The 24,974-nt window shown below is 46.6% G+C and overlaps 1 protein-coding gene across 3 annotated transcripts in view; it reads left to right on the top strand.

Moving 5' to 3' along the window:
* The window catches only part of TNFRSF8 (TNF receptor superfamily member 8), a 64,701-nt gene that overhangs the window by 35,931 nt on the left and 3,796 nt on the right, over positions 1–24,974 (top strand). For all 3 annotated transcript variants that reach the window (XM_019756324.2, XM_019756325.2, XM_074334037.1), the window contains 7 exons: positions 2,435–2,566; positions 11,750–11,843; positions 12,129–12,265; positions 13,679–13,777; positions 13,935–13,988; positions 20,604–20,629; positions 22,817–23,018. In XM_019756324.2, coding sequence (XP_019611883.2) covers positions 2,435–2,566; positions 11,750–11,843; positions 12,129–12,265; positions 13,679–13,777; positions 13,935–13,988; positions 20,604–20,629; positions 22,817–23,018 — 744 coding nt within the window. The remainder of the gene's footprint in view (positions 1–2,434; positions 2,567–11,749; positions 11,844–12,128; positions 12,266–13,678; positions 13,778–13,934; positions 13,989–20,603; positions 20,630–22,816; positions 23,019–24,974) is intronic.

The raw sequence follows: 24,974 nt of genomic DNA, 5'->3' as shown, positions 1-24,974 counted from the left end.
AGAAGAAACTGAGGCTCTGGGAAGTCAAGGGAGTTCCAAAGGCCACAAGCCCTCAAGGCTGGCAGGGCTGGAGTTTGAACGTAGGGCATCTGCCACCAGGTTGTGGGCTCTGGTCACTCCACTGTGTGCCTCTTAGAGCACACCCTGGACCAGCACTTATGGAGTGACTGCTGTGTACATGGTAGGATGGGGTCTTGCCCGTGTTTTCCCTGTGGCCCGCTCACCGCAGCCTCATAGCACCCCCAACTGCCCCATGACTTCCATGACAGCCACACAGAGCAGGGGAGGTGACCTTGGACCCAGGCTGCCATTGTTGTTAGCTGCCCAGCCCACTCACAGAAGTCATTGGGGGAATGCATGATTCTGTCTCTTTGTCCAGGGTTTCTTTCATGCACCAACCCAGACCAGAGTCAAGGGAGGCCAGAGAGAGGAAAGAACACTCAATCTGTCATCCCTGGGGGCCACTGTTCCAGTTACTAAGGCCGCGTAGCAAATTTTCTTAAAACTTAGTGATGAGAAACAAACCATTCATTGTGCTCATGGATTCTGTGGGTCAGAGTTCAGACAGGGCAGTGAGAGGACAACTGGTCTCTGCTCCCCGTGGTCGTCTGGGGTCTCAGCTGGAAAATACAAAGGCTGGAGGCTACAATCATCTGAAAACTTATTCATTGATGTGTCTGGGGCTTCAGTTCCTCTCCATATTGGCCTCTGTGTGGCTTACTTTGGGCTGGAGACTGGATTATCTCAAGGCCTGGTGACTGGATGCCAAGGATGGGGTGGGCGGTGGGGGGTGTGGTGGAGAAGCCACATCCCTTTTTATGACCTAGCCTCGGAAGTCCCGCGGTGTAACTTCCCCCACATTCTACTTGTTGAGTCAAGGGAAGGAAAAACTCAAGGTTCTTGGTGGGTAAGTGGAGAGCTCTGGAAGAGTAGACAGGGCCAGAAATATTGCTGTGGCCATTGTTGGAAAAAATATAATCTATCACAGCCACTACTTCAGATGGAGAAACAAAATGGCTCTGGGCCCACGAATTCCGTTAACCCTCATAGTGGAAGCCCTGTGAGGCAATGGAGTGGATAGAGCACAGGGGCTAAGAGCATAGGCTCTGGAGCTCAAGAGTGTGGGTTCAAATCTTGGGTCAACCACTTGGTAGCTTAAAAACTCCAACTCCAGCAAGTTTCTTAACCTCTCTGTGCTTTGGTTTCCTCATCTGTAAAATGGGTATAATAACAATCCGACCGTGTTTCCCTGAAAATAAGACCTAACCGGAAAATAAGCCCTAGCATGATTTTTCAGGATGACATCCCCTGAACATAAGCCCTAATGCGTCTTTTGGAGCAAAACTTAATATAAGAACCGGTCTTATTTTGGGGGAACACGGTATCTCAGAGTGTTGTTGTGGGAATTAAATAGATTAAATTAGATTAATCTGCAAAGAGTGCTTAAGAATACTGCCATATGCACGTGCTTATATTAATGGTAATGATAATAGCTGTCATCGTCCCAAGCCATCTCACTGACTGCTGAGCCCGCTCTTGCCCTGCTCTGTTCAAATTTCCCAAATCCTCTCCAGTTTCCGCTCTCTCTGGAGGTTGCAGGAAGAGACTGTGCAGTCCCTTATCTTTTTCATGTGAGGTCTCTAAGTATCCCACCCAGGAGAAGTATTCTTACTGAACAAGTCACATTTGTCTAATCTACTGATGCAATGACTTTATTTTTTTACCCATAGAGCATGCAAAATATTCCCAAGCATATATAAGTGCATTATTATACCTCTTCTTTTTATTCATTTTATTTTTTGCTTTTGAAAACAACAACAACACTTTTTAACGATTGAAAAATTCAAAACTATTCAGAGGTAGAGGGAATCAGAAATGGTTACGGGCTATCCCCGTTTTAAAGACCCATCAAGTCGCAGCCAGTTATGGTTCAACTATGTCCATGCCCACACACCCCCGTCCTCTGGGTTAGTTTAACAGCTTTATTGAGCTGTAGTTGATGTACAATAAAATGCACATGTTTAAAGTGTGCAATTTGGAAAGTTTTGACACATGGGTGCCGCTGTGAAATCATCACCACAATCAAGACAATAAAGTAGCCATCACCTCCAAGAGTTCTCCTGTTCCTTAGCATCCCTCCCACCTTTCCCCACCTCTGCTCCCATTCCCAGCCAGTCATTCTGCTTTCTGTCACTGTGGACTAGTTTGCATTTTCTAGCATTTTTGATGAACGGGATCATATAGTATATACTCCTTTCTCGTCTGCCTTCTTTCACTCAGCTTAATTATTTTGAGCACGGCGGAAGATCTGCTCAATGGAACAAATGAGCATTTGTTCCTGGGCCAATGCTTCTCTGCCCTCCTGGGGGTTCTCCGCACCCCCTGCCCTTGCCATCCCTGGTCCTTCCCCATGACCCTTCTTTGTGTCCCTTAGGTGACCTCGTGGAGAAGACACCTTGCACATGGAACTCCTCCCGCGTCTGTGAGTGTCGACCGGGCATGGTCTGTGTCACATCAGCCACCAACTCCTGTGCCCGCTGCGTCGCTTGTCCCATCTCCCCACCAGGTAAGGTCACCAAACGCCAGCGTGAGCAGTCCACACCCCCAACCAAGGGGCAGAGGTCTGTGCCCCTACAGCTATGCCTCTCCCCACCCCCAACTGGGCAAATGACCTTCAACCCCAGCTGTTAACTAGGTCAGGTTTGGGCTTTGTTTTTTCTTTGAATAGTTAGATCCAGTGAGGGGAATAAAATCCAAATTTGTCATTTTGGTAAGATGATTTTGGGAAAAAAAACCAAAAACTTTGTATCATTGATGATTTTTTTAATTCTTTTTCCTAAAATTGTTGGGCTGGTAAAATCTTGAGTTGTTTTCTAGGCTGTTTTATTGACTCAAGATAGATGAATATAAGTTTATGAAGAGGCTTCCAACTCGAGATGGTGGACATTTGCTAGAGCACAGAAAAGTATAACCCCTGGACAGTGGGGGAGAAAAAGGTTCATCAGCAGCTGAGAGATTTCAACAAATTTCTAGGAGGTAGAAAACAGAGGGAAGGGTAGTGACAAATGAAACCAAGTGGAGGAAAGATCACCCCAGAGTTTGTTCCACGAGGGCTGCAGGAAAAGTGAGGGGTAACTTGCTCATAAGATCCCCAGAGAGGTTCTGGGCTCAGAGCAGGCACGTCAGACAAAGGATGCAAGTGAAATGGAGAAACTGCAAGGTGCAACTTCATTTTGAACATAAAATTTAAAAATTTCTAACAATGGTATACCATGGGCACTGGCCAGTCTGAACAGATGGTGCCTGGGTTTTTACCCCTGATGACAATAATCGACGTTTTGACTAAAGACACTGAGGGGATATCTATGGAAAGCTAGGGCTACCGGTGTGGTACTGTCCTATGGTCTTTACCCTATTGTATGTTCTGCAATAAAGCCCTCTTTGTGTGTTTGGGAGTACGCCCTGTCAATAGGCTATCTCTGCTCAGTCACTGAAGTGACGACTGCCAGCTCACACTTCCCACCTGGAGGCACAGAGTTCCCAGGTGGACCTCCTACTCAGGGAAGAGACCCATTTTGAAAAGGACGTACTAACAACACAGCAGAAGAAACCCCACTAGCTGCTGGAATATTCAGCGCAATCCTTTTTCTTATAATATAAATGAACAGTAACGATCTTCAGACTTTGAGAGAAACCAGAGAATAATAACATAGGCAAACAGGAAAACTTACTACAGATGAAGCAATGATCAATCTAGGAATACAAGAAAACTGAATAGAATTGGATTAGTCCACAGAAAAATTCCAGACGTTGTTAACATCCAAAAGTGAGAAGAGAATGCTATGGAAAAGGAACAATGAAGGAATAGAGAACAAGAGATAACTTTTAGAAAGTGTGCTTCTTACCCACCTATTGCCTCTCAGCTCCCAATTCACCCTTCAGGACCCTGTCAGCGACAAAGGATTGGACTCTTCAAGCATTTCTCCTTGTGAGCACGATGTGAGGCTTTGCCAGTAGAGGGCGCTGGGGGGCCATTGCAGGAGGAAAGAGGCTTCTCTGGGCTTCCTTTGGTTTTTGCTGCTTCTGCGACATAGTCTGTCAGCAGGGCGTGTGGGTGGGACATCAAGTGGTGCCCTACCTAAGTTGTGCTCCCAGAGTGGACAGTGCCTTGGCAACCTCACAGCCCGAGCCTAGGCCTGCTGACCACCTTAGTGTGGCCCTCCCAGTTGGCACATTCCAGGCCTCATGCCTAATTCCCTCTGTGTACCCCGTACCAGCCTTGGGTCTTCCAAACCTCATTTCTTGCATCCCTTCCCAACATGGTCTCTGTGTGCTCGAGGCCTTGTACCCACAGTCGTGCCCCAACTTACCCTGTGTACCTGACCTGAAAAATAGGAGGTTCAGGAGGAAAGGACCTACCAAGAGCAAAGCAGGATAAATGAAAATTACTCATGCCTAGACGTAAAAATCTACTACCATTTATTTGTTTAAAACTTTTTTCAATTACGGTTGACATACAATATTATATTAGTTTCAGGTGTACAACATAGTGATTAGACATTTATATGCCTGATGAAGTAATCTCCCCAATAAGTCTAGTACCCATCTGGCACCATACATAGTTATTAAAATATTATTGACTGTATTCCCTATGCTGTACTTTACATTCTGTGACAGTTTTTATAAGTGGCAATTTATACTTCTTAAATTCTTAACCTTTTTCACCCATCCCTCAACCCCTCTCTCATCTGGCAACTATCAATTTGTTCTCTGTATCTGTTTTGCTTGTTCTCTTATTTTGTTTTTTAGACTCCACATGTAAGTGAAATCATATGGTATTTGTCTTTCTCTGACTTATTTCATTTAGCATAATACCTTCTAGGTTCACCCAAGCTGTCCCACATGGCAAGATTTCATTCTTTTTTGTGGCCGAGTAATATTCCGTTCTATAAATGTACCACACTTTCTGTATCCATTTGTCTATTGATGGACACTTAGGTTACCTCCATATCTTGGCTATTGTAAATAATGCTGTAATGAACATAGGAGTGCATATATCTTTTATAATTAGTGTTTTGGATTTTTTTCAGGTAAATACCCAGAAGTAGAATTGCTGGGTCATAAGGTAGTTCCATTTTTAATTTTTTAAGGAATCCCTTACTGTTTTCTGTAGTGGCTGCACCAATTTGCAATCCCACCAAAAGTGCACAAGGGTTCCCTTTTCTCCATATCCTCTCTAACACTTGTTTGTTGATTTATTGATGATGGCCATTCTGATAGGTTATGAGGTGATATCTCATTGTGGTTTTAATTTGAATGTCCCTGATGATTAGTGATGTTGAGCCCCCTCATATGCCTATTGGCTATGCATTTTCCTCTTTGTAGAAATGTCCTCTCTGACCATTTTTTAATTGGATTTTTTTTTTTTTGGTGTTAAGTTGTATGAGTTCCTTATATGTTTTGCATATTAACCCCTTATTGGATGTATCATTGGCATATATCTTCTCCCATTCAGTATGTTGTCTTTTTGTTTTGTTGATGGTTTTCTTCGCTGTGCAAAAACTTTTTTTGATGTAGTCCCACTTATTTATTTATTTTTTTCTTTTGTTTCCCTTGCCTGAGGAGACATATCTGGAAAAAAAAAGAAAAAAAGAAAAGAAAATACTACTAAGAGTGGTGTCAAAGAGTTTACTGCCTATGTTTTCTTCTAGAAGTTTTATTTTCTTCTAGAAGTTTTATTTTCTTCTAGAAGGTTTTGGGCCTAACATTTAAGTCTTGAATCCATTTTGAGTTTATTCTTGTATATGGTGTAAGAAGCTGGTCCAGTTTCATTTTTTTCATGTATCTGTCCAGTTTTCCCAACGCTATTTATTAAATAGGCTGTCTTTACCCCCTTGTATATTCTTGCCTCCTTTGTCATATGTTAAATGAACACGTAGGCATAGGTTTATTTCTGGGCTGTCTGTTCTGTTCCATTGATCTGTAAGTCTGTTTTTATGCCAGTACCATGCTGGTTTTTTGTTTGTTTGTTTTTTTTAGATTTTATTGGGGAAGGGGAACAGGACTTTATTGGGGATCAGTGTGTACTTCCAGGCCTTTCTTTTTTTTTTTTTTTCCCCAAGTCAAGTTGTTGTCCTTTCAATCTTAGTTGTGGAGGGTGCCATTCAGCTTCAAGTTGTCCTTTCAGTCTTAGTTGTGGAGGGCGCGGCTCAGCTCCAGGTCCAGTTGCCATTTTCTAGTTGCAGGGGGCACAGCCCACCATCCCTTGCAGGAGTCAAACCGGCAACCTTGTGGTTGAGAGGACGCATTCCAATCCAACCAACTGAGCCATCCGGGAGCTCAGCGGCAGCTCAGCTCAAGGTGCCATGTTCAATCTTAGTTGCAGGGGGCGCTGCCCACCATCCCTTGCGGGACTCGAGTAATTGAACTGGCAACCTTGTGGTTGAGAGCCTGTGCTCCAACCAACTGAGCCATCCAGGAGGCAGCTCAGCTCAAGGTGCCGTGTTCAATCTTAATTGCAGGGGGCAGAGCCCACCATCCCTTGCGGGACTCGATTTGTTGAACCAGCAACCTTGTGGTTGAGAGCCCACTGGCCCATGTGGGAATCGAATGGGCAGCCTTCGGAGTTAGGAGCATGGAGCTTTAACCACCTGAGCCACCGGGCCAGCCCAGTACCATGCTGTTTTGATTACTATAGCCTTGAGGTATAGTTTAATATCTGGTAGTATGATAACTCCAATTTTGTTCTTCTTTCTCAAGATTACTTTGGCTATTCATTGCCTTTTGCAGTTCCACATAAATTTAAATTTGTTCTAGTTCTGTAAAAATGCCATTGGTATTTTGACAGGAATTGCACTGAAACTGTACTGATTGCTTTGGGTAGTAGGGACATTTTAATGATGTTATTTCTGCCTATCCATGAGCCTGGTATAGCCTTCCATTTATTCGTATTTCTTTCAATTTCTTTCTTTAGTGTCTTATACTTTTCTGAGTACATGTCTTTTACCTCCTTGGTTAAATTTATTCCTAGGTATTTTATTCTTTTTGATGCAGTTGTAAGTGGATTGTTATCTTAATTTATCTTTCTGATAGTTTGTTAGTGGTGTGTAAAATACAACTGATTTCTGAATGTTAATTTTGTATCCTGGTCCTTTACTAAATTCATTTATCAGTTCTAATAGTTTTTTTGGTGGAATCTTCAGGGTTCTCTCTTTATAATATTATGTCATCTGCAAATAATGACAGTTTTACTTCTTCCTTTTCAATTTGGATGCCATTTATTTCTTATCTGGTTGCTGTGGTTGGGACTTCCAATACAACGTTGAATAAAAGGGATAAAAGTGGACATCCTTGTGTTTTTCCTGATATTAAAGAAAAGGCTTTCAGCTTTTCACTATTGGGTATGATGTTAACTGTGGGTTTATCATATATGGCTATTATGTTGAGGTATGTTCCCTATATCCCGCTTTGCTGAGAGTTTTTTATCAAAAATAGATGTTGGATTTTGTCAAATGCTTTTTCATCTATTGATATGACCATACAATTTTTATCCTTCATTTTGCTTATGTGGTGGATCAAGTTAATTGTTCCGGATCTTGAATGGAATTATAGTTACAGGGAAGTATACATTCTTCAAAATTCATCACTGTACACTTAGGGGACATTTTCTTCTATATAAACTATGCCTCAATAAAGTTGATTTCAAAAGAAAAGAACTTTAAAAATGGAGACTACCTTTAAATATCAGGAGCTATTTAAATTATTTATTTATATTATTTATCAGGTTTCTCTTAAATAAAATTAGAAGGTTTATAGTCACTACGCCACCTTCCTGCAGGAGCACAGTTGGCTGGAGATGAGGACCACCTTTTTTCCATTTTGATTTTTTGAAACACAAATCTGATTGTCTCAGCCAGCTATCGCTGCAGGAACAGTGCATTACAAACAACCCTGATATTCATTTCAGCATTCATCTCTCACTCTGTAGGTCAGCTGGGTGGCTCTGCTATCTTGCCTGGGCTCCTAGGTTTGGTTTGGGTTTGCTCTGTGTGTTTCTCACTCATACTTTTGGGACCCAACAGGGGCTGGCTACCCACCTGGGGCACAGTTTCCTCATGGAAGTAGTGGAAGTACATAAAGGGGGGTGGGGTGAGTGGAAGAACAGCCTGGACACAGGCACACTGTCACCTCCATCCTGTTCTGACCAGACAAGTCACACAGCCACATTGAGGCATCAGTGAATCCTGGACATAGACACTTGCTTCGACCTGGAGGAGCTGCAGAGTCACCTGGCAAACGGTGTTGATAGGGCAGGGTAAGGAGCTGGACCCATAATGCAACCTACCACACTGATCTCATCCCATCGCTAATTAAAATCATCACTTTGGGAAGAAAGACCCGACTTTTAAAAATAGTTTTATTGAGAAATAATTTCTATGCCATAAAATCTATTCATTTTAATGTACAATTCCATGATTTTAAACAAATTTACAAAGTTGTGAAACTATCACCATGGTAAAAAAATAATAAAAATAGGGCCAGACTCTTAGAAACAATAAACAAATACAGCAAAGTTGGAAGATACAAAATCTAGGTACAAAAATCTATTGTGTTCCTATATACTAACAATGAAATTTCAGAAAAAGAAATGAAGAAGACAATCCCATTTTCAATTGCAACAAGAAGGATAAAATAACTAGGAGTAAACTTAGCAAAGGAAGTGAAGGACCTGTACACTGAAAACGACAAGACATTGTAGACAGAAATTGAAGAAAACACAAAGGAGTGAGAACATATTCCTTATTCATGGATTGGAAGAATCAACATAGTTAAAATGGCTACATTACCTAAAGCAATACACAGATTTAATGCAATCCCCATCAAAATCCCAATGGCATTTTTCAAAGAAATAGAACCAAAAAAATCATCAAATTTGTATAGACCACAAAAGAAAAAATAACAAAGCCGGAGGTATCACACTCCCTGACTTCAGCTTGTACTACAAATTAACAATAATCAAAACACTGGTATTGGCAGAAAAACAGACACATAGACAGAACAGAATTGAGAGCCCAGAAATAAACCCACACATATATGGGTAACTAATTTTCAGTGAAGGAGCCAAAAACACACAATGGAGAAAGGAAAGCCTCTTCAATAAATGGTGTTGGGAAAATTGGAAAGCCACATGCAAAAGAATGAAACTAGACTGCTATCTGACACCATACACAAAAATTAACTCAAAATGGATTAAAGACTTGAATATAAGACCTGAAACAATAAAATACATAGAAGAAAACATAAGAACTGAACTTAAGGATCTTGATCCCAGAGAGGTTTTTGACCCCAAAGACAAGGGAAGTAAAAGCAAAAATAAATGAATAGGACTACATCAAACTTAAAAGCTTCTGTACAGTGAAAGAAACCATCAACAGAACAAAAAGACAACCAACTGAATGGGAGAAGATATTTGCAAACGATACCGCTTATAAGGGGCTAATATCCAAAATATATAAAGAACTTATACAACTCAACAAAAACAAACAAACAAACAATCCAATTAAAAAATGGACAGAGGCCCTGAACAGACACTTCTCCCAAGAAGACATACAGACGCCCGACAGGTATATGAAAAGATGCTCAACCTCACTAGCTATAGGGAAAATGCAAATTAAAACTACAATGAGATACCACCTCACACCTGTTAGAATGGCTATTGTCAACAAGACAAGTAATAACAAGTGTTGGAGAGGCTGTGGATAAAAAGGAAACTTCATACACTGAAATAGTTTCAGCCACTATGGAAAACAGTATGGAGTTTCCTCAAAACATTAAAAATAGAGCTACTATATGATCCAGCAATCCCTCTTCTAGGTATCTACCCCCCAAAATTGAAAACATTTATTTGTAAAGATATATGCACCCCTATATTCATTGCAGCATTGTTCAGAGTGGCCAAGACATGGAAACAACCTAAGTGTCCTTCGATAGATGATTAGATAGAGAAGATGTGGTATATATACACAATGGAATGCTACTTGGCCATAAGAAAAGATGAAATACTGCCATTTGTGACAACATGGGTGGATCTTGAAAACATATAAGTAAAGTAAGTCAGATGGAAAAGGACAAGAACCATATGATTTCACTCATATGTGGGATATAAATCAGAAAGCAACAAACCAACCAACCAACCAACCAACCAACCAACCAACCAACCAACCAACCAAACAAACTCATATAAGACACAGGCAACAGTATGGTGGTTACTGGAGAGGAAAGGGGGAGGGGGAGGATGAAGGGTACAGGAAGTCAAATATATGGTGACGGAAGGAGACTAGACTTTGGGTGGTGAGCACACACTACAACATATAGATGTTGTATTATAGAATAGTACACCTGAAACTTATATAATTTTATTAACCAATGTTACCCCAGTAGATTTAATAAAACAAAAATGGGGTCAGAGCTGCCATCCAAGAGGAATTGCCTTGCATGTCTTATGCCTCAAACCTTTGGAATGTTAAAACCAGGCAAAATAACCTTTGGACTGGACCTAAAGCAACATTGTGTCCCAGAGAGCTGTTTGCAAAAATAACAGGAAAGCAAATATTATGACTTCCAGACAGAAATTTAAAACGTTTTAGAATTAACATCACTGTGTTATCTGCTCTTATAGAAATGCCTTCCTTCTGTTGATGTAATTAATATTCTATTGCTGTAATTTCTTTCTATTGATATAATTGTTCCCCTTCCCTTTATCAAAAATATCCCTTGTCTTTGCCTCCTAATTTGAATACTATTTGGGTTTCCGCCTGAATCAGCGCTTCCCAAATAGCTTCTTTTGGACCTTGTGGCCTCTCACTTTGGCCTTTTGTTTTTTAAATAAAAGGTTAATAGCAAGATCTAAGAAACCTTGTGCCTTTTAGTAGTCAAACCCCTGCCCATCCCCAGCCCAGACAACCACTAATCTACTTTCTGTCCCTCTAGATTTGGCATTTTTGAGACATTTTCAGAATATGTGTTCTTCTGTGTGGGGCTTTTTTCACTGAGCATAGCACTTTTGACCTTCATCCATGCTGTAGCATGTATCATTAATACTTTGTTCCTTTTATTGCCAAATGATATTCCAGTGTACAGATACACTACATTTTGTTTATCCATTTACCAGTTGATGGCTATGTAGGCTATTTCTACTTCTTTGACTACTATGAAGAATGTGCTATGAACAAGTGTGTACAAGAGACCTGACTGTTTTAATGTGGTCGCACCCCAGCCTCTTTGGCCTTCCCCCGGCCTCTCCCATGCTCTCTCTTCCCTCCCCACCACTGGGCCTCTCCACCGTCTATTTCCTCTGCTTAGATATCTCCACCTTGCTCACATCCCTGCAATCCTTTCCTCAGAGAAGCTTCCAGTTCAGGCAAGGATGAGTCCCCTGTTTCAGGGACCCCAAGTGCCCTAGTGTGACATCTGAGTCTCAGCCTGTGAGCCCCCGAAGGTGGGGATCTTGTATATTTTACTTGCTACTCCCAGCTCCCAACACAGTCCCCGGTGCATAGTAGGTGCTCAATAAAGAGTTGCTGCATGGAGGAAGGGATGGAGAGATGAAGGGAGGAGACAGACCCAGGACACAAACCTGGGTCTGCCCAGCTGCAGTGTCCTTCTGGCCCTGCTGTGCTGCCTCCCTAGAAGTCACCAGTCTCTTCTGGGAAAGGCTCCTTGCATTGACTCTTAAGACCACTCTCTACAGGTACAGCTGAGAAGGACACCACCCATGAGCCGCCTTCCCCAGGGACCCACATTAACTGCAGCACCAACCCAGAGGACCATGAGGCACCCTCCAGGTGACTCCCTGGCCCCTTGTGGGGCCAGCTGGGCTGGGGTGGAGGTGGGGCCCGGGTTGGGTCTCTGTGCCAAGCTTGCAAATCATTTTGGAGGATGTGTGCCCAGCTCTGTGCTGGCACCACTGGAAAGCCAGAGAGCCTAGCGTGCCTGGCAGAGACTGTGGGCAGATCTGGGGACTCAGGCCTCGTCTATTCCATCTATAGAGAAAAAGAATTATTCCCGCTCACACAATTCCTTTCTCCCATCTCCATCGTCAGTTTTACCTCTTGCTTCTCTCCCTGTAGCACCACCCTCTATCTGGCAGAGTCCCAGACCAGTGAGGGACGTGGAGGGGGCATTACCCACGCCCGGGGGGATGCCTCCATCTCAACAAGTGCTCCCATCTCTTTCTCCTCCATGGGAAGGCCCCTTCTGGTTTCAGGTAATGATCCCCCCCCCCCCCAGGGCCTTCCTCCCAGGGGGCCAGAAGAAGGGAGGCTCCTCCCTGGGTGATGGCATCCGTTGGGTGGGGGGACTAAGGTGGACCCCAGGTTTCTGGCTTCTTGGGCAGGGGCTGTGGCTCTTTCACTTGCTAGTGATTATTCCTGAATTCTTGTGAGTAGGGATTTCATTCACAGCTTCCTGCCCCATGACCTGTAATTGCTACCCAGAAAGTACTTGGTGAATAATTTCGTGACCTTGACTAGTTGCTTAATGCCTTTGAGCCCCACGTTTCTCGCGTGTAAAACTGTACCAGCATGTACCACGCAGGGTGGTATGTAGCGGGCAGCAATCCCTGCTCCCTGTAGCCATCCGCTCTAAGTGCCCCTCGTTTTAGAACCTGCAGGTCTAGCATTGGGCACTAGGTGGCGGTAGTTCTGAGGCCAGCGGTTCTCAAAAGTGTGGTCCTGGAGTTGCAGCGTCAGCAACTTGTTAGAAAAACACATTATGGGCCCCACCCCAGCCCCACGGAATCAGAATCTGCATTTTAACACAGTCCCCAGGAGACTCATTTGAACATTAAGTTTGAGAAGTACTTATCAGGCACATACAACTTTTAAACATATGAAAATGCACTAAAAACAGTAACTAGTGACACAATCTCCGTGAGCGACCAAAGACAAAATGAGGCAAATTAAGTACTAATATGTAAAGAAATGTACCCAGATAGCGGTTCAGTGCGTGGGCGCTGGAGTCTCCCTGGCCTGACCCGAGACTCGATTCTGCCATTTACCCTCAGGGTGATTTTGACTGAGTCACTTAACCTTTGGGAGCCTCAGTTTCCCTCGCTTGTGAAACGGAGATGGTAATGGCCCCCATGGCATAGGCCTCTCGATTCCCTCACTCAGGAAACACCTGCTGAATGTGTTTGTGTGCGGAGTACAGCCCATGCTTGCCTTCACGGAGCTTCCGGTCTAGACAGGAGGCTGGAAGCTTTAGCGGACTCGCCACTTCACCCTCTGCCTGCCAGCTGCCCAGGGCTGCATGTCACATGTGTCCTGCTCCATAGTCCCCCAGACTCTGTCCCTTTGGACCTCAATTCCTTCATTCTGGCTCCTTGACTCCCCAATTCCTCACCCTCTAGAAATGGTTTGCTCTTTTCTTCACTATGAAGCCACCCTGGTGGGCTTCCTGGAGCCAGGTGAGGGAGGGCAAGTGGGTAAGGACTGGACCAGATAGGTACAGGGTCTGGGTTTCAGTCCTGGCTTGGAAAAGGCCCGGCTCCTGGCGGCCACGTGGAGGCGAGCGCTGTCCTGCGTGGTTGCACAGGGCCCCTGGCTCACTACCCCCTAACGTAGACTTTGGGGGCCACCGGCGTCAAGGCAGAGAGTGAAGGGCCACCTGTGTGTTCCAGAACCCGTGCTCTGGCTGATCGTGCTGCTACTGGTGGTGATTGGCTCCAGCTCCTTCCTCCTGTGCCACCGGAGGGCGTGCTGGAAGTGGATTCGGCAGAGTGAGTGGATGTGTCCTTGGGTCCCTGGGGAGGCCAGGTGCACTGTGCTAGCCGGGCCTGGGTCCCTGCTTCTGCCCTGCCATGCCCTGTCCTCTGACGCTCTCTGAAGCTGGCACCTCCAGTTCTCTTCCTGATGTCATTCCTGATGTCGTTTCAGAGCTCCACCTGTGCTACCCAGTCCATACCTTCCGGCCCAAGCCGGACCCCGTGGGTAAGTGTCCAGATGTCCAGAGGGGCTGCTCGAGCCACACAGACACACAGCAGCTGTGGGCCCTGGGCGGAGGGCTTCCTCGGGGTCCCTCTGCGTGGTTTCCCACAAACTGCTCCTTCCATCTCTGCAACCTCATGTGTAATGGGCAGCTAATGTGGGTGGAAGCCATGACATGCCCTGAACAGCGTGTGGAGGGAGTGCTGGCATGAGGGTTTAAAACTCCGCTTAGCCTTGCATTCCTTCCTCTTTTCTCTCTCTCCTTCTCAGCCTCTCTACTCCTTCCCTCCCCATTCTTCCCACTCCCTCTCTCCGGTCACTGAGGGACATGGGGTTCAGTAGGGTAAGCTGATAGGGCTGGTTCTACCACTTATAAGCTACATGACTTTCAGTGAGTTACTTAATTCCTGTGTCTTAGTTTCCTCGTCTGTGACATGCGGACAGTGGGACCTACTTCAGAGGGTGGGCGTGTGCATCAGTCGAGGTGGGGCCTGTTAAGTGCTGTGCAGAGTGCCTGCTTGCGACCGGTGCTCAGTGAGCTGTGGCCGCTGTGTTTGCTGACTGGCCTGCGTCTGGGGTCTTGTTCCTCACCAGGGATCCCAGGCCCTCCTGAGTTCTGGCCTGTTCTGAACCCCTCCCTGGTCCCATCCTTGCTTTCTGATCTTTGCCCAGCCTCCAGGGCAAATCCTCCAGGCGCCTTCTGGAACCCCTGGCCCTCCCCCCCAATCCAGGCAGCAGAACTCTTCCACCTGTCACCTGGGGGTGGGGGTGGGGTCCCAGCCATCTTGTGCCAAGTATCTCCTCTCTCCTGTGCAGCTCTTGTCAAGGGAGGGCAAGGCCTTCCTCGGCACTGTGTATGCTGGGCCCTGACCACAGGGGAAGAAGCGAATGAGAAAGAGCTTCCCTTTCTGGTTTCAAGGCAGGCTCCCCCAGAGGGTCTCCGTGAGCCAGGAGCCCCAGGGGAAATGGGTGGTGCTCTTCATTCTGTAAGGAAGTGGATAGCTGGCCCAGGGCCACACAGCCCAGTAAGTGCCACTGCTAGACTCAGGTGCTGGCCCTTGAGATTTCGGTTTTGTCTGAAGAAGGCTCAGTCCTGCCCCCTCTTCCTTCCTCCCCCCAGCTTTGTCTACTACCCCATGCCCACCCAGTAGCCCAGTGGTCAGCCCCAGGCCAGGCCATGGCCCCTTGCCCCCCTCTCCTCAGGACCCTCGGAGAGCCTTGCCGTGGCCTGACTTTTGACTTGGGCACAAAAACCCAGTCCATTGAGGCATGTTTTGAATTTGATGAGTTTCACAAGCAGGTGCTAGTGTTCCCTTTGCAAGGGGGGTTTTTGTGTTTTGATAGTTTCAAGCCTTTTTCCATGAGCTGTCAGGCTCAACGTCTCATTGAAACCCGTGTTTGCTTTCTTGACATTTTTCTAGTATTAAAATTTCCATTGCCGTCAGTTTATTTTTTTCTTCGAACCTTTGTGATAGCAGTTTTGTGACATGCACAAAAGGAGAGAGAGAAAGAAAAAAGCACCTTCCCTTGAGAAGCCAGGTCTCCAAGGAATCCCAAGCCCTGAGACTCAGTGATGGCCATCCTGTTTAGGGTCAGTTCTGGCCCTCTGGCTTCCGGTGGGTCCCTGGGGGTCTGGGTCTGCAGGCCCGAGAGGCAGGAAGGTGAGGCCAGGATCAGTACGCAGAGCACAGTATGAGAACGGACTGAGCAGGGTGGACACCCATCTCTCTGGAGCTACGGGTGCCGCAGGGGTGAAGGAGTGTTCATTCATCAATTCGCTCATTCATGTATTCAGATCATGTCATTGAGCGCTTCCTAGCGGCTCTGTGCTGGGTACAGAAACTCCTGGCTCTCCTGAGCTTTTAGACCAGTGTCAGTTGCTTAAAGGGACTAAAGGCTAGCAGGATGGAAGTGTGCACCCCAGCCCTCCCTGCCCTGGAACTGCGTGGCTGTTGGGGGCATTTGGATTGTTTAACAGCACATTGGAGATGTGGGTAGGCTGCCCTTCAGATGCTCAGCAACCACCTCTTGAATTCATTTGACTTTGTGGTGTGTGTCCTTGGTGGCAGGCACATCCGTGATCTCATTTGTCCTGGTGAGGCACCCACTGTTACTGCCCCATTTCACAGACGAGGAACCAGAGGCACAGGAAGATGAGGGAACTTGTCGAAGGCCACGTGTTTACTAAGCAGTACAACCAGGCTTTTGCTGGTGGTGAGATTTTTGTGCAAAGCGTCTCTCGCCCTCATACTATTGACATTTGGGACCAGATAATTCTTTGCTATGGGGGGTTGTGCTGTGCACGGCAGGGTGTTAGGCAGTTTCCCTCGTCTCTTCCCACCAGATTACTAGTAGTACCTCCCTGTTGTGACAACTAAAACTGTCTCCAGCCATTGCCAAAGGTCCACTGGGGGCAGGGGGGAGTCACTCCTGGTTGAGAAACACTGATTAAAATTCTTTTAATCCTTCATTTTAGTGAACACTAAAGTCATGACTTTATCTGTTACGTCAGGCAGCTTTATATTGAAAAAAAAAAATTTGTTGTTGTTTTGAAACACTTTCCAACTTGCAGAAAAGTCTCAAGTACAGTACCAGGAACTTACTTTTCCTGAACCATTTGAGAGTAAGTTACTGACCAAATACCTTATCATCTCGATACTTCAGTGTGTATCTCACACACTATAAGGGCGAAGTTTTACACAACCGGAGGAGAACTACAAAAATCAGAGAATTCACCTTGATGCATTACCCCAACAAATTCTCAGACCCCATGCAAATTTCTTCTTTTATCCCATTTATGTCCTTTTATAGCAAGAGAATCCAGTCCAGAATCTTGTGCTGCATTTGGTTGTCATGTCTCTAAGAGTCTCCTTGATTTGGGGTCAGTTCCTGTCTCTTCTTTCATGTTCATGACCTTGGCACTTTTGAAGATTCCACCAGTGATTCTGTAGCTGTCCCTCACCTTGGATTTTCCTGATGTTCCCTCACTACTGGACTCAGGTGGAGCGTCTTTAGTGGGGAGCATCCAGGAGTGACGCCGAGCTCTTCTCTGTGGCATCCATGCCCCCAGGCCTCATGTTGTCCCTTTCCTGGGGTGGTTCGCCTTGAGCACTAGATTGAGGTGTTTCTGCCGTGCGGTGCTTCTCCGCCGTGAAGTTGCTCCCTTCTCCTTGGTAATTGCTAAGTATTTTGAGGGGAGGTACTTGGAGGCTGTGTAAATAACCCGTTCTTCATCAGACTTTCCTTTTCTTCATTTATATATTTATATCTGACTCATGAATTCCTACTTTAGTCTGCTGCCATCATTATTTAGTTTGGTGTTCACATAGACCCCGGTTAGGTGGGGGCTACTTCAAGTTGGCTGCTGTGTCCTTTTGTCCCCATCCTTTTGTGTGTGGAGCACTTCTTTACTCTAAGATGTTCCCAGCTTAGCTTGTACTTTCCTGCCCCACAAGTTTTGGGGTCAGCCATCTCTCCAAGGAGCAGGATTTGAATTGAGGAGTGCCGCTTGCCAAACTGGATGAACCTCTGCCAAATTCCTTCCTTATGTCTGTTCCGCTTCCCATAGCAACTGGGACCCCAGGACAGAGAGGGTATAGGACTGAAAGGGGAGAGTGATGGTGATGGAAGGGACTGATAATTCGATAATTCGTGAGTCAGAACCCACGAGCTCAGCCACAGCGGCCCTCAGGGCAGTTCTGGGGTACCATGCACTTGTCCCAGGGGGCGTGCATCCTGGATGTATTGGATATGTTTATGAGAAGATCATAGTTATTCCCAAAGCAATAAAACCAATAAATGAAGACAGTGGACTGAAGCAACACTTTTAGGGGAAAAGCACTTACAAAATCTGACCTCTGTACTTGGCACAATGTGTTCTGGGTCTTTATCAAACAACACACGTGGGTTATAACTCAGCTGGAGGTAGAGATTGGTAACTTCTGGATCCTATTTTATCACCTTTATGTTATTTTGGCCTTGTTTGTGAAAGTCAGTATTGAAAGCTGATTTTCTCTTCAGTGTGATAGAGTGTCAAGCCACATTAACATCCTGGGTCCCACTACGTGCTAGGCAGCGTCCTGGGCACCTTCTCTTTGTAATGTTTAAAAATTTGAAATAGACTTTGTTTTTTAGAACAGTTTTAGATTTACAGAAAATTTGAGAAGATGACACAGAGAGTCCCCATATACCCCACACCCACTTTCCTCTATTATTAGCATCTAACATTAGTATGGTAGGTGCATTTCTCACAATAAACGAACCAATATTGCATTACTACTAACTAAAGCACATACTCTATTCATATTTACTTAGTTTTTACCTAATGTCCTTTCCCTGTCCCAGGATCCCACTCAGGACACCACATTATGCTTAGTCCAGAATCTCGTGTTGCCTTTGGTTGTTATGTCTCCAGAGTCTCCTTGATTTGGGGTCAGTTCCTGTTTCTTCCTTCACGTTCATGAGCTTGCCACTTTTAAAGATTCCACCAGTAATTCTGTAGCTGTCCCTAATCTTGGGACATGATGTCTTCTTAGGCTCCTTTGGGCTGTGACAGTTTCTGACTTTCTTTGTTTTCGATGACTTTGGCAGCTTTGAGAAGGGCTGCTCAGTTATGCTGTAGGATGCCCCAATATTGGAATGTTTTCCTCCTGATTAGACTGGGGATTATAGGTTTAGGGTAGGAGACCACACAGGCACATGGTCATTTTTATCACCTCATGTAAGGGGACATGATCTCAACATGATTGATCATTGGGCACCCTCACTTTCAAGATCTCATTTACTCTTCATAAAAACCCTCCAAAGTTGGTGCGATCCGTCCCATTTTCCAGATAAGAGGACTGAGGCTGGGAGAGGTAGAGCAATGTGCTGGGAGAAGTTTCAACACTCTAGGGTTGCTAGGTTGCCTCATTGTTTGGCATCTGGCTTGCTTTCAGCTTGTTGGTCATTATAAATATCACCAGTGTGTGAGGCCCTGTTTTCTTTTGGGTTGTTTCCTGAGGGTGTGTCCCTGAGGAAGGATTACTGGGGCAAAGGCTATGAGATTTTTATTGCCAGATGACTCTTGAGAAAGATGGAACCAGTTTACGGGCCATGAGCAGCTGTGTTCCTGTTTACCCATGTCCTCTCCAAGACTGAATTTTATCATTTTTATTTATTTGTCTCGTTACTTTGTCACACACTCTCCCTCGCTCCACCGCCCACCATCCCAGTGACTTGGTGCCAAATCACAGTTGGCTGTTTGCAGAACTCAAAATCACTCTCAGAAGACGATGATTCGGCTTCACTGACCTCGTTTCAAAGAATGTGCCTCACTCAGGCCAGGGAGTGTTTCTCAAAGTGGTCACTTGGGCAGTGGACAGTGGTCGCCTGGTGGGAGTGAGCCACGCCCCTACCCCTACAGGTGACCACTATGCTGGGAATAGCCATTATCAGACTTCGTAATCTCAGGACATTTGTTCAATCAACAATGAAGAATCGTGTCATTTTACACACGCACTTCTTTTCGTCATCATTCTGGTCTATTTCCCCATTAGACACTTTTCTACCTGCTGATGGGCATTTAAAAGGGACCCATAAGAGTGTTTCCCAGACTCACCCAGTGTCCGCACAGCGAGTTCAGTCTGCCCATCTTATTTGCGTTATCGTGGTTGGTCGGCCTCCAGTGAATTTTCAGCTAGGATTCAGGGCTGGTGGTTCCCCAGAGCTGCTAAAACCAGAGAGGAGGTTGTGGAGGTGACTTAGCTGGCATACTGGCATCTCTAGCAGATTTCTCTGGTTGGGTGTGCCCACCTAACAGCAAGGTATTCTGAGTAGGTGGCCTCCTCGAGAGTCATAAAAGGCTGTGTGTCCCTAGGGGATCGTCTGCCCCTGGGAGTTGGTTTGCTCTAGGACAGACCAGATGCCTGGACACCACTGTCCACTTTCTCAGAGGCATCTTTGATGGTTAAATGTCAACATACACTTGGCCATGACCTGGCACCCTACTTAATGTGAGAAAAAAATTAGAGTGGAGGGTGGGGGTTTGGGAGGAGAAGATAAAGGTGGTGCCCTAAGAATCATTGCCTCAGCACCTCCCAAGCCTACCGAAGAGTTGCAGGGAGTGAGGTGGCTGGTGACCAGTTGTCCACCTCCAAGGTGGTCACATGGGTTCTTCTAGGCATGGCTAATGGAACCCCGAACTCAGACTGGCCTGAGCCAAAAAGGTTCTGGGATTGACTGGCTTCAAGAATGTCTGACTCAGACTTCAAAGACATCCTCTGGGACTGTCGTCCACTCTCTATCACCCTGCCTTGAGGTCCTCTGTGTGTTTCGTGTGGAATCTGGGGAGTTCTGGGCTCTCCAGACCCGAGGGGGCTACAAGGTAGTGGCAGCAGCCACGGTTTCCCAGTTCTTTGTCTCTGGGCAAGTGAGCCCCGGTGACCCCAGCCTGGACAGTGGGCACTGACCCCAAAACCTGCCCACTATTTTCCAGACCGAGGGCCTGACTGAGTACCAGCTGTCAATGGGGAACAAGGCGGGTGGGGGACGGGGCATTTGCCCACATGAGGGGTGGAGCAGGACCCTGCAGCTACCAGACCCTCCTTGGTGAAGGCACTGCTCTTTTTCTTTTCGCAGATTCCAGGCCACGGAGGAACACAATAGTAAGTAGTGCCCCTCCCTCCGCTCCCAGATTGGTGCCCCTAAATCTGACTCCTTTCCTAAACAGATCTGCGGGGTCATTCCCCTCCCACAGTGCCCAGGGTGTGGGCTCCCCCTGCGAGTTCAGGCTGGGTCTGCCCCATGCAGGGGCTCTGAGCAGAGTGGGGCCTCAGCCAGGCCCTGGCCGACACTGCAGCCCCACCCCCACAGCAGCCTTCAGCTTCTGGCTCTTCCCACGGGGGACTTCCAGAAGGGCCCGCCAGACCATGGACTTGGTTTTGGCCAGTTTGGGTGCCAGGTGTGATCAGGAGGAAGGCTATGTTTATTTCCCCTTTTTCCCTGCATTCCTTCCTGAGTCTTATCCTCGCAGCTGGAATGACAAATCGGTAGCGCGGATGTTTAAAAACTTAGCTATCTTGTACCGAGCACTTCCCATGAGCTAGGCACCTCGCTTTGTGCATTCTTGAAGTTATCTCGGGTACTCCTTACAGCATGCGGACATTGGTACTGTTGTCCTGTTTGATAGAAGAGGCAACAGAGGCCCAGACGGGAACGGTGGTTCCACAGGAAAGGAGATCAACTAGGATTTGAGCCCCGGTTGGTTTGTGTGATTCCAAAGCCCAGCTGCCTCCTAGTAAGACCACCTCTGTCTGCCTTTTATGAAGTGCTCACCTCATGTAGGCCGGGGGCCCGGGGTGGGGGCTTTGCAAATGCTGATCCTAGGACCACCTAGGACAGGGCCCACACACCTGGTCCTCAGTAGGCTTGTCCAGGCACCCTGCTCTGTGCCCAGCCTCCCAGGGGCAGCTTAGAGTGGGGTGGGAGTGGGGGCACTGCCCTCTGGGGCTGAAGGATAGGGCGGGACCAAGCCCTCTATATGGTTGGGTCTCAGGTATGTATGGTTCACCTACGTTTTCTTTTTTTTTTTTTTTTTCCACTTATCAATTCTTCCATTTCTTTTAACACAAACATGCATACATGGAGAAAAGTTTCCATTCTTCAATTTTTAAACATAATAGAACCACAGTACGAGTTCAAATTTCAGACTATGGGAGATCACATTCAAATATGCTTGGGTCTAGGGAGACCACTTCAGGGATGGTGTAGATGCCTGATTACTGCACTGTACACCTGAAGCTGAAGCTGAATAATAATGAATGTCAACTATAATTTAATATATATATAGTCAGGGGTGTGGAGTACAGCGTAGGGAATAGAGTCAGTGGAATTGTAACAGCTATATACGATGTCAGAGGGGTAGTAGCTTGGGGGGGTACCACTTTGTGAGGCATGTAAATGTCTAACTATTACCTTATTTTGTACACCTGAAACTGAAAAAAAGAAAAAGAAAGAAATAGGATAACTTAAAAAAACCCCACAAATATGCTTGGGTCAGACAAGTTCTGTTACAATACCGAGAAATTTCATGAAAAAGGTATTTAACGATTTGTAAGATACTCAAATGCCTTTGGCTACGTGGGCCGACTCATTATAGTAAATTATTTAATAATGCCATCTTTTAGACTTCTAATTATTATTAAAGAATACTCAGGATTATGTAGCTATGTTTTCTGAATTATTCAAACTCGTTCCATTTTGAGGGCTGCAGGTAAATGTTGTATACTACAACATTCTGTGACACCATTTCTCCTTTGCACTTCCTAAACCAACATTTTCCTGAAGATGTAGCTATTTTTAGAATATATTAGTGTAGACTGTCCCAGCTGGTCAGGGATGGGGTGGCCTGGAGCTGGCGCTTCTAGACTGGCCCTTACAAGTGTGAATTCTGGAGCGAGATGTCAGGGTTCAAGTACTGACCCGGATGCTTACTAACCTTGAGCAAGTTACTTGACTCCTCTGTGCCTCAGTTTCCTTATCTGTAAAATGGGCAGCATGCTAATATTAGCCGCCTCACAGGGTGGCTGTGAGAATGAACATATATCAAGGGACACACACACGGTAACACCGTATGAGATGTTGGCCGTGATCTTTATTATTTAGTACAAGTCAAAAGCTGGAACTCTGCACACTGGTGCGGCAGGCTGTCAAGGCGGAGAAGCCTGGGTGGGGTGGTGTGTGTCAGCTTTACTCACTGGAGTCTATAGAGATAAAGAAATGGGGGCTTCACAGTTTAGAGAATGGAGGAGGTCGGGGCACCCTGTATCAGCGCCTTTCTTCTGTGCCCACAGCTGCTGACGAGCACTGTGACAGAGCCCTGCACAAAGGAGCTGGGGTTAATGAGCCCCCCGGCTGTGGAGACCTGCCCCAATGTGGGGGCAACCTCCCTGGAGAGCCTGCCGCTGCTGGATGCCAGCCCAGATGACAGCCCCTCGCCCCCCAGGGACCTTCCTGAGCCCCGAGTGACCACGGAGCATACCAATAACAAGATCGGTGAGTTGGCCTGTTTAGGGGCTCCTGGTGTGGTCAGGGTTAAGAGGGCAGTGGGGAGATGGGTCTGGGTCCTGGACCCCCAACTGGAACCGGAAACCCTGGGTCCAGAAGGACCAGCCAGGAAGAGGCGTGGATTCTCCCACAGGCCCTTGAAAGTAGGAGATGGTTTTGGAGAAAGTGTTAAACTGTTTGTAGATATATCAGCAGGTTATGAAATAGCAATAGTGGTGGTACTGATCACATAGCGCCACTGTGAGAATTTATGACATAATCACACAAAGCTGTCTTGGCGGGGTGGAGATAGGGGGAACGGGCTCCCCGTGCCTGGTGCCTGTTATTATTAAAGAGAAAAGTCAACGGCACCCCAAGATCCCAACAAAGAGCCCCTGAGGGGAACAGGAGGAAGATACACAGTTACATAAGACCAGCCACTTGTCTGACACTTTCTGGGCATCGCGCAAATGTCACTTCTCATTCTGAGGATGACATCTTCTTCCTCTTTTCACAATTGGGGAAACTGCAGCTCATGCGGGTGAAATGATTTTCCTTGACACACAGCTACGAAGTGGCAGAGCTGGGACTCAATCTCACATCTGTGGGATTCTGAAACTCCTGGTTTGTTCACACCTCCACCTGGCCTCTGTGGGCACAGAGGCCAGCACTTCCCGTCCTGCAGCCGCCCTCCTGCTCCGACCAGCCTTCCGCTGCGGCCTCCCCCAGGGCTCCTTGCCTCCCCTCCTACTTCTCTCTGTCCTGATATGACCAGAATGTTTCTCCCAAAATGTATACCTGTCCATATGACACCCTCCATATTGAGACCTCCAGGGGTCCCTGTTACCTTTAGGATGAATTGTAGGATTTTTATTCCGGCATTCAGTGCTAGTCGCAAGCTGCGTTCTCCCCACCAGACTCACCTGCCTCCTGACCCCACATGCCCTCCCACTCAGTGACACTTTCCTGAGTTTACCCAGCCCTCTCTCTCTCATCTAAGCTTCTCTGTGGGAGCTGCTTGCTCACCTGGAACAGCCAACTCCACCTCCTCAAATCTAGTTAAATCCTGATGTCCTGAGTAACCTGCTTATTTGCCTCCTCCTCCAGGAAGCCTTTCCTGTCCTTTCCACTCTGCTGTTTAGACTACATGCACCTCTGCGGTGCTCCACCAGACCCTGGGCCATCCCGCCCAGTGTCCTTAGCAACAAACAATATGACTGTGTTTGTGGCCTCCTCTTTGCTCCCTCACCTGTCTGTGAGTCCCCTGGGGCAGGGCCTCAGTGGGCCCCATCTCTGTCTTCTCTGGAGGGTTAACCATCACTCGGATAATACTAAAGAGGCATTTCTAATTGTCCCACATATTTCTATGGCAAGCGCTGGTGGATAGAACTCTTTGGGGTAGAGTCTTCTGTACCAAATGGAAACTTCTGGAATTGTAGTTTTCAGCAAGTTTTATTTGAAAAAAAAAAAAAATGAATTTTGGGAAATACCACCAAAGACATCTCCTTCAAATTTCCTATGAAGTCCTGATGTGGTTGTTTGAGCCAGTGCTGAGTGTACTGCCTGGAACTGCAGGGGTGGGGCCCCGGGAGTGTTTGAGGGGGTGGTGGAGGCAGGTACCAAGCTCTTGGGACAGCTGGGGCATGGGGTTGGGGCATGGGCAGCCTGCCTGGAGCCAAGCCAGCCTGCAAGACTTGCTGGTGAGTGGGATGGTGGGGTGGGAGGAAAGGCCTTGGAAGTTCTCTTGGGACACTCAAGGGACAGTGAGCCCTCTGTCTTCCTGACACCATCCTAGAGGAGTACCCCCTGTCCATTTCCCAAGGGGGACCAAACTCTGGCCTGAGCTTCATCACCCCACTCCTGGCACTAGACAGGGCAGCCCCTTTGCCCCACCTTCACCCCCATCCCCCCAAAACAACTTCCCTGGATTCTGGAGCCCTGGGTGAGGCCAGAAGTCAAGCAGCT

This window comes from Rhinolophus sinicus, linkage group LG06, assembly GCF_036562045.2.
Source record: "Rhinolophus sinicus isolate RSC01 linkage group LG06, ASM3656204v1, whole genome shotgun sequence".
Taxonomy (NCBI): domain Eukaryota; kingdom Metazoa; phylum Chordata; class Mammalia; order Chiroptera; family Rhinolophidae; genus Rhinolophus; species Rhinolophus sinicus.
Note: the sequence above shows the minus strand (reverse complement) of the source record. Positions and strands in the feature narration are given on the sequence as shown.